The sequence below is a fragment of the Acinonyx jubatus genome, chromosome B4 (assembly GCF_027475565.1).
Source record: "Acinonyx jubatus isolate Ajub_Pintada_27869175 chromosome B4, VMU_Ajub_asm_v1.0, whole genome shotgun sequence".
NCBI classification, from domain to species: Eukaryota; Metazoa; Chordata; class Mammalia; order Carnivora; family Felidae; genus Acinonyx; species Acinonyx jubatus.
This window is the reverse complement of record NC_069387.1, coordinates 102,137,109-102,156,684: the sequence shown is the minus strand read 5'-3', so window position 1 is coordinate 102,156,684 and position 19,576 is coordinate 102,137,109. Positions and strand designations below refer to the sequence as shown.

At 37.8% G+C, this 19,576-nt stretch overlaps 1 protein-coding gene across 1 annotated transcript in view; it reads right to left on the bottom strand.

Moving 5' to 3' along the window:
* Window positions 1–19,365, bottom strand: part of ACSS3 (acyl-CoA synthetase short chain family member 3) — a 152,094-nt gene extending 132,729 nt beyond the window's left edge. The window contains exon 1 of the mRNA XM_015063671.3: window positions 18,558–19,365. Coding sequence (XP_014919157.2) covers window positions 18,558–18,871 — 314 coding nt within the window. The 5' untranslated portion in view covers window positions 18,872–19,365. The remainder of the gene's footprint in view (window positions 1–18,557) is intronic.
* Between the last annotated feature and the right edge of the window lie 211 nt (window positions 19,366–19,576).

Here is a 19,576-nt window from a genome sequence, read left to right as displayed (position 1 = left end):
GTCCCATCTCAACATGAAAGGACAGCCCAGGCATCTGCATCTCTGCCAGATCATCTCGGATTAAAACTGAGTGAATTGCCAAAGGTGAGAAATGCAGCCAACAGGAAAAAAGAATAGAAAGAAAGACTTTCAAGAAATCAATACCTGTTATCTGAACTGGATCCACACTGTCAATGAAGAGAAAAGGCATGAATGAAGGATTTTAAAGATCCACAGACTGTGAGTCATGTCCGACAGTTAAATTCAAAGCTGAAAGTAAAGACACCATTTTGCCTTGTTTGCCTCATTTTTATTCTAGAGGAAATGCAGGAAAAACAGGGTTTAAGCAAACAGAAATAGGATTCAGTTTAATATAAAAAATAAAAGAGAAAATTATAATGAATTAAATTAATATTAAAGGTCAAATGTTAAAGATACAATTGAAATACATTTGAATTTCAAAGCACAAATCTATTAAGATTTAAATATAATCATAAATGAATATAAATTTAAAAGAACATTTTAAAGAAAAGTAAACTGCATCATTCTGCCCTCTTCAAGACAGTATTTAGCATACTCTTAGGAGCAGAGGTCCTCAATCAACCAACTAAGAAACAAGCCATGATGAGCTCATAAGGAACTAAACTCCAAACTGGGGCAGGTTCCTAGAAAACCAGACTTACAGATCAGGGTGCTCAAAAGGTCCCCAGAAGGTAACCCTGGAACCTCAAAACTATCCAGAGAACCAGGAAGGGACGGAAGAAAAGGTACACCTCCAATGTCAATCAGTATTGGTTGAAGAGAAGAAAAAGAGGTCTCAGAATTTAATACTGATAACAATGATGAAGTGATGAAGAAAGAACAAAAAAAAAAAAAAGGGAAGAGGGGAGGAAAGGAGAAGAGAGATAGTGGCCCCAGGACCACGCAGCGGAGAAGGAAGCTAATTTGTTAATATGGTGTTACTTTACTCTGGTTAAGGAGAAATAGGAAGTGAGGCGAGAAATAGGTAAGGATTGAAACTAATGTGCTCTAACCATGAGAACGTTAGGACTGTATATTTTTTCCTATTTTCACATTGCATTTTCATCTTAGCTATCCATTTCTTTCTCTTTAAGGCTATAACTCATGTAGAATTACACACCACAATGTTCTGATGAAACTCTCCTCTACAGCTGAGGCTCCCAGAACGCAGACACCACGTTCATTAACTCATTCTGCACAACACTTAGCTCATGTCCACAGAGAGATGTTTAATACAAGCTCTTATTAAAGAGGAGGAATACAATCAGTCATCTTAGAATGTCTGAAAAGAGCTTTTTTTTCCCACTGAGCTACATAAATTATTCTGAGATTGTTTCTACAAAGATTGTGTAGTTGGCAGAGCTACAAAGGGGGCATCAATTTTGTTTTCCTGCTTAAAACAAAAAGATTTAAAGGAAATGTGATACAACATTAAGATTTTACAAAGCCCAGTGTTCGATGTCCACTAGATTATTATCTTTATTTATTCTTCAGATATTTCATAAGGAAGAAGGTTGTGATACCTTATTCACAGTATTAATGTTTTTGAACAAAAAATTTGACTCTATATTAGAAAGGGTATAATATCTCTTTGATCTAGAAATCTAAGAATTCATCAGCAAGAAGAAAGGAAAGAAAGAAGCAGAGAAAGACAGAGACAGAGAGAGAAATCTTCAGAATGCTGTATCCAAAGATGTAAGTATATCTGCCTGTTTATAATAACAATAAAGAGAAACAACCTAAATTTCAGCATGAAGGGATTGTGAAATAAATAACATTCATCCAATATGTTAAAACATTCTGCAAACATTAAAAATCACTGAATAGAAGAATAGAAGAATGGAAAAAAATAGCTTATTGCAGTGGAAAAAAGACCTGTCAATAGTATGGATAGTATAATTCCATTTTTCTGTAAGAACAAAAATAGAGACCTAGAGTGTCAAACAGACTTACAGACATATAGAGTTTTAAAAAGCAAAACACATACACAATAAATATGTGTGCCTGCAAACACTGGTGAATCTGATTAAAGTTTATTAGTTTAGTTCATTGTACTGTGTCAATGTAGATTTTGGTTTTGATAATATAATAGTTTTGGTTTTGATAATATACTAGTTGTGTAAGACATCACCACTAGGAAAGGCCGAGGGAGAGGCACAAACAAATCTCTTTGCACTATTATTGTACCTTCTTGTGAGTCTACAATCATTACAAAATAAAAATTTTAAATGAAATAAAAAGGCTGAAGGAAAATATGCAAAATATGCCAAGATATACACTGAGAATGTATTGAGATATTGAACTATACAGCCGATTTTCCATCTATTTCAGCTTTCCTGAGTTTACCCAATTAGAATTTAAAGAACTATTGCTTCTTTATGGGGAAAAAAAAGCATAAACCTAAATTTTAATCAAGTTTTTTTTAATGTTTATTTATTTTTGAGAGAGACAGAAATAGAGCATCAGCAGGGGAGGGGCAGAGAGAGAGGGAGAAACAGAATCTGAAGCAGGCTCCAGGCCCTGAGCTGTCAGCACAGAGCCCAATGTGGGGCTCAAACCCACAGACCACAAAATCATGATCTGAGTCAAAGTCGGACGCCCAACTGACTGAGCCACACAGGTGCCCCTAATCAAAATTATTTTAATAAAGCAATGTCACTGAAGAGGCCATGTCAATTCAAACCTAGGTCTCAAACCTAGGCCTTGTAATCATAAAACCTCTGCTCTCTTAATTAAACCCTACTATGTCCCATCCAACTTCCCACCTTCGTTCGTCACCGAAACAACCTTACACTCAGATACAAGCATGCATGCTATGGACATATCTACAAAGATCATCTAATTTGACTAGATACTATTGAACATAACTTAAAATTTTTATTATGCCTTTTTCCCTAGCCTTATCCTCAAAATAATCTGAGAACAATATCACAAACTGTATCTTTGCTTTATCCTTGTCAATGTCCCCAATATCTACATATGTATTATATTCATAAATAAAACATTTTCCATTAACATTTCCATAATATGAAACTTGAATACAGTGCAGTTTACTCAATTATCCAAGAGTTCATCGTCTAGCTGGTTCTAAGCCCATTATTTCCCTTTATTTTCTTTGTTGTTACTTGTCTTCTCCTCACTTTCCTGTGTATTAGCACCTCTAGCAGAAAATGAGAGATTGTACAAATGGATAAAATTTAAAATGGCTGATTCTCTTATCTATGAAAAGATTCATTAGTTAGAAAATGGCTTCTGTTGACCAAAATGTGAGGTTCTATACTCTAGCTATTCACACCTCAACAGTCAAAGGTAATTCAGGGTAGAGTCAATTGTCAAATAAAACAAATTTTATTACCCATATTTTCAAAAATTATAACTAGATAGTACATAGCACTCATAATTACTCTTTTTAAACAGGAAAATGAAAGCTATCTCATTGCACACAAACACACTTTTTTCCTTTGATGTATGAAATTGCCCTTCAAAGTTACAATCTATCTGGAATCTCATTCAGTATCTGGAATAGCTCCTGGATTGTAGAAGGCATTTAATAAATGTTCAATGAATGAACAAGAGAAAGAAAGAATGAATGAACAAATGAGTTAATGAATAAATAAATTCTAGAGCCAAAAATACTCCACTCTTATAAATATAGTAGGACCACAAACACATAGGTGTGTATATATGTATATATGTGCCTGGCTTGTTTTTAAATCTGAAACACTGGTATTATGAGCATAAAATAGGATTAACTGGAGAGGAATTATGATACAGTGAGATGCTGACACACTCCAAAGTCTAACACATCTGGTTTTTCATCCCAGATCTGCCACCTGCATGCCAAGTAAACATGAACAAGGTACTTAATCTTCCCTAAATTCTTCTTTCAGAACGTATGTGCTTGAGAAATTAAATAACTATGGTAACGATGCATTGTTATCATTACTGTAATAAAATATTATGTATTCTGTAACACTTCACCACTCACTCACAAACTCACACACACACGTGTGTGCACACTTACTCATACAAATACACACATATAGAGTAAAATCATCTTCTAGGATTTAAGCAATTCTGATTTAAGAGTATTATTATTTCCATCAGATACAGACTTTGAAATAACTAGATATGTAATTAAAAAAAGGAAAATCTTCCTAATTAAAGATATTTTTTACTGATTATAAATTTAAAAATTAAATTTTTTATAAGTTAATTAAACCTAGATAAGAGAAAATGTCATCAAATTAGATCGACTAATCATGTAATTACAAATCACATTTCAAATAGCTCTTAAAATATTCAGGCAAAATAATGAAATGTTTCTAGTAGACACATGTAGCAGGTGTTAAACAGTCAGGACCCAGAATTTTAAAACACTAATAAAGGGGCGCCTGGTGGCTCAGTCGGTTAAGCATCCGAGTTCGGCTCAGGTCATGATCTCGCAGTCTGTGGGTTGGAGCCCCACGTCGGGCTCTGTGCTGACAGCTCAGAGCTTGGAGCCTGTTTCAGATTCTGTATCTCCCTCTTTCTCTGACTCTCCCCTGTTCATGCTCTCTCTCTGTCTCAAAAATAAATAAATGTTAAAAAAAAATAAAATAAATAAAACAATTAATAAAAATCAGTTTTATATTTTCAAAATTTAAGTGCTTAACAGAATATATTCAGCTTTTACTCCAAATAACAAAATATTAAGATTTGTATCATTATTTATGGCAATACCATAAATGTGTCCTAGAAATATAATATTTTTAGGTTATCTCATTGCTATCACTTTTTTACTTTTTATTGTTTTTTTAATTAAAGTATAATTGACATATAGCATTATACAGGCTTCAGGTATACAACATAATGATTCAACATTTGTACACACTGCTAAATCATTACCACAATAAGTCTAGTTATCATCCATCACCACGCACAAAATTTTTGTCTTTTTTTTTCTTTCTTCTTGTGATGAGGACTTTTAAGGTTTACTCTCTTCATAATTTCCAAATATGCAATACAGTATTATTAAGTATAGTCATCATGCTATATCCCCATGACATTTATTTTATAACTGGAAGTTTGTACCTTTTGACCCCCTTCACCCATTTCATCCAACCCCCTTCCGCTCCCCACTCTGGCAACCACCAATCTATTCTCTGTATCTGTGAGCTTAGGTTTTTGTTTTGTTTTGTTTTGTTTAGATTCCACCTATAAGTGAGGCCATTCAGTATTTGTCTTTTATCACTTTTAAGCAATAATTTTCATTTGATCAATAAAATTTGGTTTATTTGGTTAACTTATTGACTACAAAATGACTAATAACTGACAATATGGTAATATGTTATTGGTCCAACTATTAAATCTGAAACTGGGAATCTGGTATGTTCCAGAGAGACTTTTTCAGTCCCTACTCACATGGGCACTGGGTCTGTACCACATAAGTAAAGTATTTTCTTTCCATGTAATATGTGTGTTTTTGGCTCGATGACTAGAAACTCATGCTGACTGTAAAATAGTCTCTACTACAACTTAAAGATAAATGAGCTAAAGAGAAGCAAAGAAAGCCAACTGCCTCATAATGGCACTTAGACCCATGAAGAATGCAAACTGGTGTACCCACTCTAGAGAACAAATGGAGGTTCCTCAAAAAGTTAAAACTACTCTACAATCTAGCAATTGCTAGACTTATAGCAGCATTATCAACAACAGCCAAATTATGGAAAAAGTCCAAATGTTCATCAACTGATGAATGGAAAATGGTGGTATATACATACAATGGACTATTACTCAGCCATCAAAAGGAATGAAATCTAGCCATTTGCAATAACACGGATGGAGTTAGAGAGTATTATGCTAAGCGAAATAAGTCAGGCAGAGAAAGACAAATACCATATGATTTCACTCATATATGGAATTTAAGGAACAAAACAAAACAAAAACATAAGGGGAAATTAAAAAAAAAAAAAAGGAGAGGGAGGCAAACCATAAAAGAGACTTTTAACTATAGAAGACAAACTGAGAGTTGCTGGAGGAGAGCTGGGTGACGGGATGGGCTGAATGGGTGATGGGTATCAAGGAGGGCACTTGTTGTGATGAGGACTGGGTGTTAAATGTAAGTAAAGAAACACTAAATTCTACTCCTGAAACTAATATTACACTGTATGTTAACTAACTGGAATTTAAATAAAAATTTGGAGGAAAAAAAAAGAAAATTTCAAACTCTTTGATGCCTTGATAGAAAGAAGATTCATAAGTCATTTTGGGTTCAGGTAGGATGGATGATTCAGGTAATATCTACCTACAATCTATATAGGAACCCCAATTTAAGATAGATTAAGAAAGTACATCTGCACATGGCAAAGTTTTTAAATCAGAGCAACTGATATCCACAAGGTTATCTGCATTCCACTGTGGATATAAAGGTGACTGAATCCTGATCCCTGCCCTTCTATTACCTAGTATGATTGGTTAAATTGCTGGTAAAGTATCCGCGGAGTGTGAGCTTATCAAGTGGATGTATAGTGGATGGAAATGAGTACTGAGTTATTCTTTGCCAAACTACTTAAAGGGAAATAAGATTCAAGGTGATGTGATTTTTAGGGGGAAAAAAACAACACTTAGTCAAGAACACATGTAAAAGTTGATTCTGGGAAAGCGGTGAAGATTTACAATTCCTCTAAGATGAGAGAATGGAAGATACATGGAAGCACAATTGACACAGGACAAAAAGGGAAACTACATCTCTGATTAAAAATTTTTAGAATTGTAACATAGTTCTCATTCTTTTGTACCCTCTAGGTCCTGATGTCTAAACAGTCACAGGACAACCAGACAGAAGTTAAAGAGCGCAGTTACAACTCATTACAGAAATTGTACTTCATAGTGTGTGACCCAACTGGTTGAAAAATTAAGTCCACCACTATATGGCAAGTCATTTAATCTCTCTGTCCTTTTGTTTACAGAGCTATAAAAGTGCATTATATCTATTTCATAAGGTGTTGGAAGGAGTCAAAGAATACATATATAGTTTTAGCACAGGGCCTGAGCCACAGTAAGTGTTCCATAATTAGTTAACTGCTTTTGTATTGCCATAGTTGTTAGTATTAAAGAATGGAAAAGCTCAGGCATGAGCTAGAGAACAATTACATGTGAATTCCCTTCTCAATCCATTACAGACTCTACAAACATCCCAAATTTCAATGTGGCACATCCTCTAAATACTCAAAGAAAGCATTTTAACATTTTTACATCACATGTTCCCCAAAGTTTGTTACATCTATGCAATAACACAGTAAGTGGGAGAGCCTACAACTCATTGTCCTTGTACTAAATTTTTAAAAATTATATATATTTTAAAAATATATATAATATAAATTATATATATCATAATCATATATATGATCCTATATAATATTATACATCATACATAATCATGTATATGAGTATATGTGATGATATATAATATTATATACCATATATAATCAGATAATCTATGATATATAATATTATATATATATAAGCTGTATGCAGTATGATTCCTGAGAAACTCATCTCTGCACTTAACATAAGCCATTTATCAAGGTCTGTCCATGCACACTAGGATCAAGATGAAAGCAACAAAAGAAAAACAGGAAAGAATACTGTAAATGAATGTGTAAATCAGTAATAAATGCAGTAAACAAAATCAACAAGTTCCATAATTACAAACATACAAGAAGTCAAGTATTTTCTTTTACTGAAAGGTTGGAGGGAAAAAAAGTTCAAATATTCATACTTAGATGAATTAATTAGACTGTTCCTATCTTCTAATAAAAATATTAAAGCATAATGCAAGCAATGAATAATGTGGTCATTATAGATTTTCCTTAAGCCAGAAAACCAACAGAGCATTTTTTAGAGAGAAGATTAATACTACTTTCTAGAGTCCAAGAAAAATTTCTAAGATAGGTAACAATTAATATAAAGCCTCTCTTCCCCCAACTTTGAGACTGTGGTACACATTTGAAATATTTTACGTATAAAACATGGTTTATTTTTTTCAAAGAGTATCAACATATTATTCCATATATATAATATGGATATTTTCCAAATGTTTCTGGGAATTAGATCTAGATGTTCTAAATTACTTTTAGTGGTTTCCTTGGAGAAGGGATAAAAAAAGAAAGAAAAACTAAAATTAATTGAGATGCTTTTTAAAAAAATTTTTTAATGTTTATTTTTTGAGAGAGAGAGACAGACAACAGAGCACAAGTGGGGGAGCGGTAGAGAGAGAGGGAGGCACAGAATCCGAAGCAGGCTCCAGGCTCTGAACTGTCAGCACAGAGCCCCACAGGGGGCTCGAACTCAAAAACAGTGAGATCATTACCTGAGCCAAAGTTAGACACTTAACTGATGGAGCCACCCAGGCGCCCCTAATTGAGATTCTTATTACAGAAACACTATAATGTATTTAGAAAGAGTACAGATGCTAAGCTCAGACTACCTGGGTTCAAATCCTATATCTGCTACTTACTAGATTTATAAGATTAGGCAAGTTTCTTAAACTCTCCATATCTTCATTCCCACACCCATTAAATGAGAATAAAAAACTGAGGAGTGCCTGGATGGCTCAGTCCGTTAAGCGTCAGACTTCAGCTCAGGTCATGATCTCCCAGCTCATGAGTTCGAGGCCCGTGTGGGGCTCTGTGCTGAGGAAATATTATTTCCTATTATTTCCTTCTCAGTCAAAAAGACAGGACAGATTGCACTGCAGTAACAATTGCAAACTCTCTGTAACTTGCAAAAACAAATGTCTATGTCTTATTCATATGACTTCACTGCGGGGTGGGCTCCCCAAAGCATTGACATCAATGATTTTTGCTCAGCAATGCAGATTACATCTATTACACACATGTTCCACGATGGTGGAGAAGACCGGAGAACTATAGACTGAAGCACTCACAGCTAAAGGCTTCACCCTGAAGTGACACACCTTCCTCTTCTCACCGCCTTGGCCAAAGCTAACCATATAACCCTGGGTATAGGGGGATATCCAATCCCCCTGCATGTCTGAGGTAGAAAACAGATACCACTGACTAATAATAACCATCACAGACTAATTTTATAATTCTCCCATTTTACAATTATTTTGGGCAAAGCACTGTTCAAAGACTGGAACCAAAATTCTAATCTCTAGGAATCATTTGTTTTCTCCACTAATAATGATCCTTGACTTTTTTTTTCTCCTACCCACCAAAATCGGGTGTCTAACAAACTCCCATTGGTAACTGGCAAACTTCATTTGGCCTTGATGAAGGCAGGGAGTAGGGATGAAGGCAAAGTCAGGGCATCTGTGGTTTAGAAAAGCACTTAACTCTCAGCTGAGAGTCAATACAACCCTGTAAAAATAAGAAAAACTGTGGAGAGAAAGCAAAGTTAGATTTGTACAAAAATGGACTTTTCTAAGCTCCAATGCTTTGCTTACAATTATTTAGCAAACAGTCAATGATACTGATGCTATATCCCTTTGACTACTATCATACCAACTTTTTTTTTTTTTTTTTTTTTTTACAAATATCTATATTGGTCATGTCTAAGGTAGATACTGAACATTCTTTTTTTTTTTTTTAAATCTTCCTAAAGTTCTTTTACCTAACTAATGCATCCACTTAGGAGAGAGGTCTTGAAAGATTATACTTGGGAAATGTTTTTATTCTAATATCAAAACCTAAGGAGAAGTTATTCCTATTGTCCAGAGTCAGCTTTTAAGTCAAAGACCTATGGAAATTAATTGCTTCCCTTCCACTTAGAAAAATTTATATTTTAAATCAGTAAAATTCACTATTTACCTAAAAGTCATAAACTAAATTCTACTGCTCTCTAGCTTAGAATCTGAAAGTGCTGCTTCTTTTTATCATTATTATTATTGTTGTTGTTGTTAGCTATTCTAGGACTTTCAACTGGACTATTTCAAACTCAAAATTCTTTTTTTTAAGTATATTTATTTATTTTTGAGAGAGAGCAAGTGAGTGGAAGAGGGGCAGAGAGAGAGGGAGAGAGAATTCCAAGTGGACTCCACACTGAGAGTACAGAGCCTGATGCAAGACTCAAACTCACGAACCACAAGATTGTGATCTGAGTGGAAACCAAGAGTCAGAGGTTTACCTGACTGAGCCACCCTGGTGCCCCTCCAAGTTAAAATTCTTAAACTTCAGTTTTCCTAGATATCATAAGAAGAATACCCCTCCTTTCCATGCACTGTCCTTTACCTCATTTGGCCCCAATACTAGCACAAGCACACAGAATCTGTCATAATAAATTCTCTATCTACATGGTTTAGCTAAAATATTTGAGTTCCACATTCAGATGTGCTTCTAAAACTACAATTTAAAGAGGTTCTTAGATTCATATATATTGTCACAAAGATTCATTAGCCTCCTACATATTTCTCTTGCAAATGTCACACCACAATGGAAAGCAATGAGTTGCTGCTTGTTGCTTATCAAACTGGAATTCTTTTTAAAAAGCAGCAGAAGCAACAGCAGCAGCGGAGGTAACAACAGAAGCAAATAACTTCGACCACTGGATTTCTTCCCCTCAACTAATAGTATAAGGCATGAACAAAGGAAGACTAAGCCACCTTCCAGGAGGTGCTAAGCCTTTGGATTTTCCCCTACACCTGGTACTTGATCAGGTCACAGCCGATTGAATTTCCATTGTTCATTGATTGTGCCATTTGTGAGGCAATCCATCCTTGCTTTTGTAATTGCAGCGTTCCTGTAGTTCACTTCTTTCTGCCCTGAAGGCTCGGCAGCATGAGGAGTGAGAAAATTAGATATGGCACAGCCTCAAGCTGCTGACCTTCAGAATATAAAATAAGGCCCATCTTTTAAAATTGGTCTTTCTTGATGAGGTTACTCTGCAGGACTATATTTCCAGCAGGCAATTTTTCATGCTGACCATGTACCTTCTTAAAATATTTTTTGTATTTATAAAAAAAAATGATAATTTAAATTTTAAATATGCCTGTACTGTGCACAATATTATGAATAAATTCATTTCATTTAGAGTTTGTCAAAAGGGGACCGATTTTTCATTTTTAGGTAAACCTCTCACCTTCAAACCAGAATTAAATATCATTTTAATAAAATCTGATAAATATGAAGGAAACTTCACAGACTCTTAATAAGTTTAAAAAAAATTCCCAAACAGTTTAATGTGGCTAACCAGTTGACTGCCAAAGTACTAAGATTCAGTAGCAAAATTAAATTACCTCCCGGTTACATAAAAATCCACATTATATTTTGCTTATTTGTTTTCCTTTGAAACACAGTCAAACTCAGAAAAGTTGCAAATACAAGAATAAAAAAAGGTTTTTTCCCTCTGAACCAGTTACTTACATGATGCCTAATAACCCCAGAATAATTTAACAAATCAACAAATTTTAATTATTTCACCCCTTTTCAACTGTCCGTATCTTCCCTGTCAAACTCACAATCAAATGTGGGATATCTAGCTTAATAGAATTGTTCCAGTATATAACAAGAACATACAGATTGCCTGAGTAGCTCTTTATTTCAACATTTAGGCTTTTCCATTGGGTTTCTTCCATGAACTTCTAGTATCTAAACAAACAAAAAAGATAAGAAACCACACAAAGTTCAACTTGCAAAAACAGGGAGAGCTGCTGATGAGGAATGGGTTTCAGAATAAGCAAAATTCCCTTCATTCCTATGTCACAGATTTCATCACTTCTGCCATTAGACAGAAGTTTCTCCTAAAAGGGGAGGAAGGAAAAGTAAAGATGATGAGGAAACTTACATAACCCAGGTACCTCCACACACAGTCATCTGGTCTCCGTACCTGTCTCTAACCCCTCTGCCATCGGTTCACTCTGTAACACACTATTCTCGCTTTGGCCTCCATCTCTACATTGATACCACATTATGAAAAGTCACTGAGGGTTTCTGAATCAAAACTGCCTGTTCAATCCTCAATAGCCTCAAAACATCTCCAGAGCCCTTGACCTCTACTGACTTCCCCTATTTTTATCTCTTCTCTCCCTCATGCTCCATGACACTAAAATATCCTGCTCTTCCTTTTACTTCTTTGACCAAGTCTCATTCTTACGGGGTATTTTTTTTTCTTTCTTCTACTTGTCTCCAAAGTTCACTTCTTAGTATTTTGCTCTTCCTCTCTCTCTCTCCCCCTCCACCCCACTCTCCACTCAACATTCACAGGCTTTAACTCTCACATCTTTTTAACTTATAGTTAAATCTATAATTCTACATAAGCTCCACCCAGTTTTCAACCCATTAACTTTCACTTCACAATCAGTTGCTCCAGTTGGACATCTGACTCAAATTCTTGCAGTTACCATAAATTCCTTCCTTCCCTGAATCCCTCTGCCAGGAAGTCATGATGTCTCATTTAGCCTTCCATAGGGGCTACTCAGTTCCAGCCAAGTGTTGCCCATTGCAGATGGATATTCAGCTTTTTTTTTCCAAAAGAAGACCAAAACTTGAATTGTTAATAGAAATGTAGATTTTAAATAAAATCTTCCAATGTTTAAATACTGAGAACTACCTAAATAAACAAAAACTCAGCACCTGGGGCAAACAAAACCTACCTTCAGGTTTACAGTCAGATTGTGACTTGTAGCCTAAGACATAAATACAAATCCCTTTTTCTTATTATTCCAAGATTTTTAAAACCATCCTGAAACTACCTTCTGAATCTGAGGTGAGTAGTGCCCCGCCTTCCCTGCCCAATTGTGGTTTCACTTTCTGGTGTTTCAGTTACCTGAGGTCAATCTCAGGCCTAATGTGATCTCACAGTGCCTATGTCATTCATTGCACTTGATCTCATTCTGTAGGCATTTTATCATCTCACGTCATCACAAGAGGAAAGGTGAGTACAGTACAATAAGATATTTTGAGAGAGAGAGACCACTTTCACATAATGTTTATTACAAGCTATTGTTATCATAATTCTATTTTATTAGTTGCTGTTAATCTCTTACTGAGCCTAATTTATAAATTAAATTTTATGATAGGTATGCATGCATAGGAAAAAACAGTATATAAGTGTTTAGTTCTATCCATGGTTTCAGGCATCCACTGTGGATCTTGGAATGTATAAGGGGGATAAAGGGGACAATCCAAAATAACCTCTACAAGCCAACTGCTCTACTACATTATTCTCTAAGCACACTTGATTCTTTCTAACCTCTATGCCTGTCATGTTTGTTTCCCACACACAAAAAGTTTTTTCCTAAGTCCTATTTTCAAACGCTATCATTTCTCTGAAAACCTCCCAGACCACATTAGCTTATGGGAATATCTTGCCCAAATCCAAAGACATTCATACCTAGTATTGTGTGTCAGGCACAGTCTCAGACACTTTACAAGCCCCTCTCCACCCCATATAATCCCAAAAAATTGATACTACAATCATTCTCATTTTATAAATAAGGGTATTGAAGCTGGCCCAAGGTAAGTGGCAGAACTGGAGTTGAACTCATAACTGTTTTTTTCCAGTGCAGAAAGAAGAGTAGGAAATTCATGTTTTGGTCATGCATTATATGATATATTATGTACCAGGAAAAAAAATCAAAAAATCCGTAACATGACTCACAAGGCCATTCACCATATGGCTATTTTCTTCCATTTCTTGATAATTTCCCCATCATTCCTTAAGCCCCGGCTACATTAGTCTTCTTTCAGTTTCTACAATCTACTGAGCTACTGCATACTTCATGGCCTTTGCATATACTGTGTTCTTTGCCTGGAATGTTCCTCCCCACTTCTCATGTCTAATCTCTACTCATTGGAATCTCAGTTTAAATATCATTTCCTCAAGACTCCTCCCATGATCCTTCTAGAGAAGACTATGTTAAATCCACCACTAACCATTGTACTGAATAGTATGTACTGCAATTCTAAATAAATAGCTCTGTGATAGTTTAGTCAATGTATGTCCCCCCTGCTACTATGTGGTGAGTTTCTTCACTACCTTTTCCACAATTTTCTCTGTATTATCCACACAGTAAGTTAATGATTGATATCTTTAACTCTATGAACCATTTTAAGACTTGGAGGGATTAAACAACCTTTATCTCATAGCTAGTAAGTGAGATCTTGCATGTTGAAAAAACTATACTCCATTATAGAAATGTTAACCAACCTGAAACCATTTTCTAATAATCTGCATTAAGTTGGAGTCTTTCCTTTTCAGCTTATAGTCACTGTTAATAAATATTAAATTCTAAATCAAATAGTACATGAGAGTCTTATCATGGAACATTGTTTAAATAAAAATAAACAAAAATGGGATTGTAATGCTTCCATAGAAAGGAATAAATTGATGAACTAGACAGAAGAGTCAACCACAATGTGTAATGCAAAAGTAGATTGCCTAATCTTTATATCACAGAGTGGCAGCTCGATTTCAACTTCAGGATAGGCAGCAGGATGCCTAATTCTTGAGGAGAAACTAACCAAACATCCATTTTGTTGTTTCAGGATTAGAGAAACTACTAGGAATTCTAATTGCTTCCCCTTTGGCTATAGTTTTCCACTAAAGTCTCTGAAATAGATATTTCATCACCGCAGAAACCAGGTGTCAACAATGTGAATTAACCACCAAGCTGAGAAAAAGGTGGTTCTTCACAACTTCCTAAAGCACCTACATATAACTGGGATTTATTTTCCAAAGATTGTAGAGATTACAGTACCAGAAGTGTATTGGGGCATCTGGGTGGTTCAGTCAGTTGAGCATCCGATTTCAGGTCAGGTCATGATCTCATGGCTCATGGGTCCAAGTCAGGCTCTTTGGAATCTGTGCCTCCGTCTCTCCCTGCCCCTCCCCAACACTCTCTCTCTTTCTCTCTCTCTCTTTCAAAAATAAACATTAAAAAAATTTTTTAAAGGAAATATATTTTACAGGGCTATTGACTTCAGTGGAAAGTTCCTTCAGTCTATCACCCTTAACGATTTCTATCCCATGTTGAAATACAAATCAAAACCACATTGAGATACCACCTCACACTGCTAAGAGTGGCTAAAATTAACAATTCAGGAAACAACAGATGTTGGCAAGGATGTGGAGAAACAGGAACACTTTTGCACTGTTGGTGGGAATGCAAACTGGTATGGCTGCTCTGGAAAACAGTGTGGAGGTTCCTTAAAAAAATTAAAAATAGAATTACCCTATGACCCAGCAATAGCACTACTAGGAATTTATCCAAAGGATATGGGAGTGCTGATTTGTAGGGACACGCATACCCAAATGTTTATAACAGTGCTACCAACAATAGTCAAATTATGGAAAGAACCCAAATGTCCATCAACTGATGAATGGATAAAGAAGATGTGGTTTATACATACAATGGAATACTACTCAGCAATGAGAAAGAATGAAATCTGCCATTTGCAACAATGTGGATGAAACTGGAGGGTATTATGCTAAGTGAAATAAGTCTGTCAGAGAAAGACAGATATCATATGTTTTCACTCATACTTGGAATTTGAGAAACTTAACAGAAGACCATGGGGGAAGGGAAGGAAAAATAAGATACAAACAGAGAGGGAGGCAAACCATAAGAGACTCTTAAATTCAGACAACAAACTGAGGGTTGATGGGCATGCAGGTTCGGTGGGGGATGGGGACAATGGGTGATGGGCACTTGGTGTTATATATAAGTGATGAATTATGGGAATCTACTCCTGAAGCCAAGACTACACTGTATGTTGGCTAACTTGACAAAAAAAAGAGATTTCTATCCCATGTTTATACTCCTGCATATGTAAATTACCATTGGGTAGTTTATGCCACTGTGAAAGCTAATATGCATTACTATTTATGTGTTGGAGCTTCTGATAGGCCTGCAGATTCTGAGCGGAGTTTACTTTCATGAAAAACAAACAGACAAGATTATAATGAAAAAAGAGAAGCCAAAGGGCATCAGAGATCTTGACTCCCTGTATGTCAGCTCCATCTAGAAGTTAGCTACAGCACCCTATGAACTCCTCAGTTTTCTTAAAGATTTGGCTACCCACATCCACATTTCCAAGACCCCAGCTTCGAAGAAAATAAGCAAATCTCTTTCACATCAAATTGTGCCTATATCCTCTTACTATCTCCCAAAGACATATAGTAGCAAAAATCAGCAAATCTATGCATTCTGTTACTTTACTATAATTTTTTAAACTCATGTCAGCTCTGCCCTAGACCCTAGGGATATAAAGATAAAAAGAGAGAGAGAGAGAGAGAGACATTCCTCCTGCCCTTGAATTTAGCTTTATAGAAAACTGTTAACCAATGAGGAGTGTCTGCAAATAAGTGTCCAACACAGTAATGGATTCTACTTGAAAATGAAAAGTCTTATTGATGAAGTTTAAAATTAGATATGTGATCTTCCACCTCGATTTCCCTGCCCAAATCTGCTCTGCCAACCAAAATTTTTAGTAAGATTGAATCACTCTTCTGAAATAAATACAAAGTCAAAGACTTATCTTTTTTCACTTTGATCTTTTGGGCTGCTGTAAACAGGTTTGGCCATGCGATTCCAATTCCAAGAGCTCAAAGATGAAGAGTTCAGCTACAGTATTATCAAAAATCAGTGACCTACAATGTACTGAAGTTTTAAAAATACAAAGACCTTTTGGCAAAAATTCTCATTAAAAACATTTTATGCACACAATTTTAGAAAATTTAGGCGAGGAGTTAAAGATGAAGAAGAAAAAAAAAAAAAAACAGAAAGAAAACCTCCAGGTCTAAAATGTCTACTTGATGAACTTTTGATTTCTGCATTCTCTGCACTCACCTAGGCCCTTGCCAACCCCAACCAAGCCTCTAACAATCTGTCCTTTCCCTTTCATTGCCACTGTCACTGCCTTACATCTGGCCCCCATTGGTTTTTACTTAGAAAAACTAACTTCTCTGCACATGGTTTTAAGGGGAGGGGAGGGTCACATAAATAATTTCAGTACCACACCTTAGGACAGATATGCAGACACAGACCTTTGAGAATACACTCTTAGGAAAGTTATTTAATTTCTGTTTTGATCTGAGAAACACAAAGAGGGTTTTCTGCTCCTGAAATAATTGTGGTTTAAGAGTGCAAAGATAGCTAGCTACTCTTCCTCCAACATTTATAAGGTCTATTTCATCCAAGACATGGTCTTCAGTCTTAATCCTCATACTATTTCCACATTTATATATAAAGAAATGGAAGCAGAGATTAAATAACTTGGCTGTGAACACACTGCCAGTAACTGGGAGAGCCAGAGCTCAAACCCAGTATTCTGGCTCCACAGACCATGCGGTTAGTCACCATGACTCCCAAAAAGCAGGGGTCTTATATTACTCATGGGCATACACACAGTGCTTGAATCACTGTTGGCCCTGTTAAAAAGGGTTAGTCGAACACCACTGAAACAACTGAACTAGAAGAGAACATGTGTTCAGATTCTAAAGGAAAACAATGTAAATATTCCAAACATTGAAGAGAGAACCAGGCATAGTGACAATATAGAACAGACTCTGATGGGCTTGGCCTTTCTCCATTCCATCTCCCCTGCTCTCAACAAGGAGACATTTGTCAAATGCAAACCTGATTGTGTCATTCCCCCAACTCACTGCTGGGAATTTGGAAATTTGGGAAACTCCACTGTAGTGTTTCTCAAACTTTTACAAGAAACAACTCTCCCTAATGGCTGGCAGATGAGAGCAACCACACATAGCCTAAAGAACACCCAGAACTCTGAGCTCTCATAGCTGTGTGCCTCACCCTTACTATTCCGGCAAGCCTGGCATTTATTCTACAATGTATCTGTTTTGTTGTAATGCAAAACTGATGTGTATAACTACTTATAATTTCAACTGCAGACAAAAAAAAATTGTATTCCTACCATGATTTCTAGCACTACCTGGCTATATGTGCATAATTTTGGAGAACCTCATATCACAGCTCCCTATACACGACAGGGCTATGGATCTAACCCAATCTACTGGTCAACACACAGAAATCCCTTCCCCTCCCAACCCTTGACCACCTCTCCGGTCAACACAATTATTTGCAACCACGGTTACCAGCCAAATTTCAGCCACCTCCTGGTCTTAATAATTAGATCTTTGCCGACCTTGAGAAGATATAACCATACTTCCAGACCCTACTTAGGTGTGATTTTATTGAAGTCTTTCCTCAAATCTCTTCCTCCCTGCAGTATAGGGCACTTGACAGTACTTCCCTATTTGTTTCCGTGGTTGTCTCCTACACTAGACAGTGCTGTCCGTGGAGACAGACCCTTGTTTTTGACCGTGGAACATCTCCAATGCCAAGTGGAGTCCTGCCATATTGGTAAATCTCTGGTCTATAGGAAGCTCGGCTCAAAATGGGTAAGCGAATTCCTCAAGAGAAGGGAGGAGAGTTGACTCTGGAACTAAATGAGATTCGAATGAAAAGATCTGAACACGTCTCCGCTCTTGATTTCCTGTCCGGACACAAGGCCGGATTCCCAGAGAAAGGGACGATAAGCCCTGTCGCCCAAAAGTCGTGAGAGCTCTGGCTAGGCGAAGGAGGCACTCACCAACTGGTGGAAGGCGGGTATCTGTTCTCCAGCGTTTTGGTCCAGGGCTTGTACCAGCTGATCTGCTCGGCGGCTTTGCCCCAGAACCTCTCGGGGTCGGCCACCGAGGCCGCGAAGTGGGTCTTGTACTCGCCGCCACCGCCGGCCGAAGACAGCGCTCGGCAGCCCCGACCCCCGAGCGCGCCCCGCGGGCCGGGGGCCAAGTAAGCCCTGCGGGCAGTGCCCGCGCCCCGGGCCGGCGAGGACCCGGGCAGGGGCCCCCCGAGTCCCCCGGCGCCGGTGACTTTGCGACACTGCAGCCAGGACGGCTTCATCGCCGCGGGCTGGCCCCCCGCCGGCAGCGCTGCCCGCGGTCCGGAGTGCACTTCTCGGGCGAAGACTGGGGCTCTGGCGACTTCCTGAGGCCCTCGGGGAGCAGGCGGGAGGCGGAGGCAGATCCCGAGGTGAGCCCGGGGCCCAGGAGTTTGGAAGTCACACTGGAGTTGCCGGGAAAAGCCGACCTGGAGCGGAGGGGGTGGGGACGAAGCAACAGGCTGGAGTGTTGGGGCTCGGGGGCTCGGGGTGGGAGGCCACAGAGAGGAATCCAGCCGCTCGGTGCATTCCCGACCCCGCGGCTCCCCCGGGAAACGCTGCAGACCCTCCAGCGGCCCTCGGAAGAGGCCGACGCGCCCAACTGTTTTCAAACAAACAAGTCGTGCGCAGCTTCTCGGGCTTCCTCTTTGGACTGCGAGCTGGTGGAAGCGCACCGCCTCTGGCCTGCGGCGGAAACCCACCGTCGTGGGCTTCGCGGCAAGGCCCCTGCACCGTTTGCGGTGTTCGTTTATTTTTTAAACTCGGCCCAGCCCCGGGATATTAAAAGCACAAGCGGCTCCAGGGCAAGGACTGCTCCAGGATTTCATCACAGCTGAGAGGGTAGGAGGAGTGGAGAAAGGTTGCAAAGAATTGAGTATTGCTTCGTGAGAGTGATTGACAGGCCGCTTGAACTCGGATTCACCTGCTGCCCGACTCCCCACAGGTGT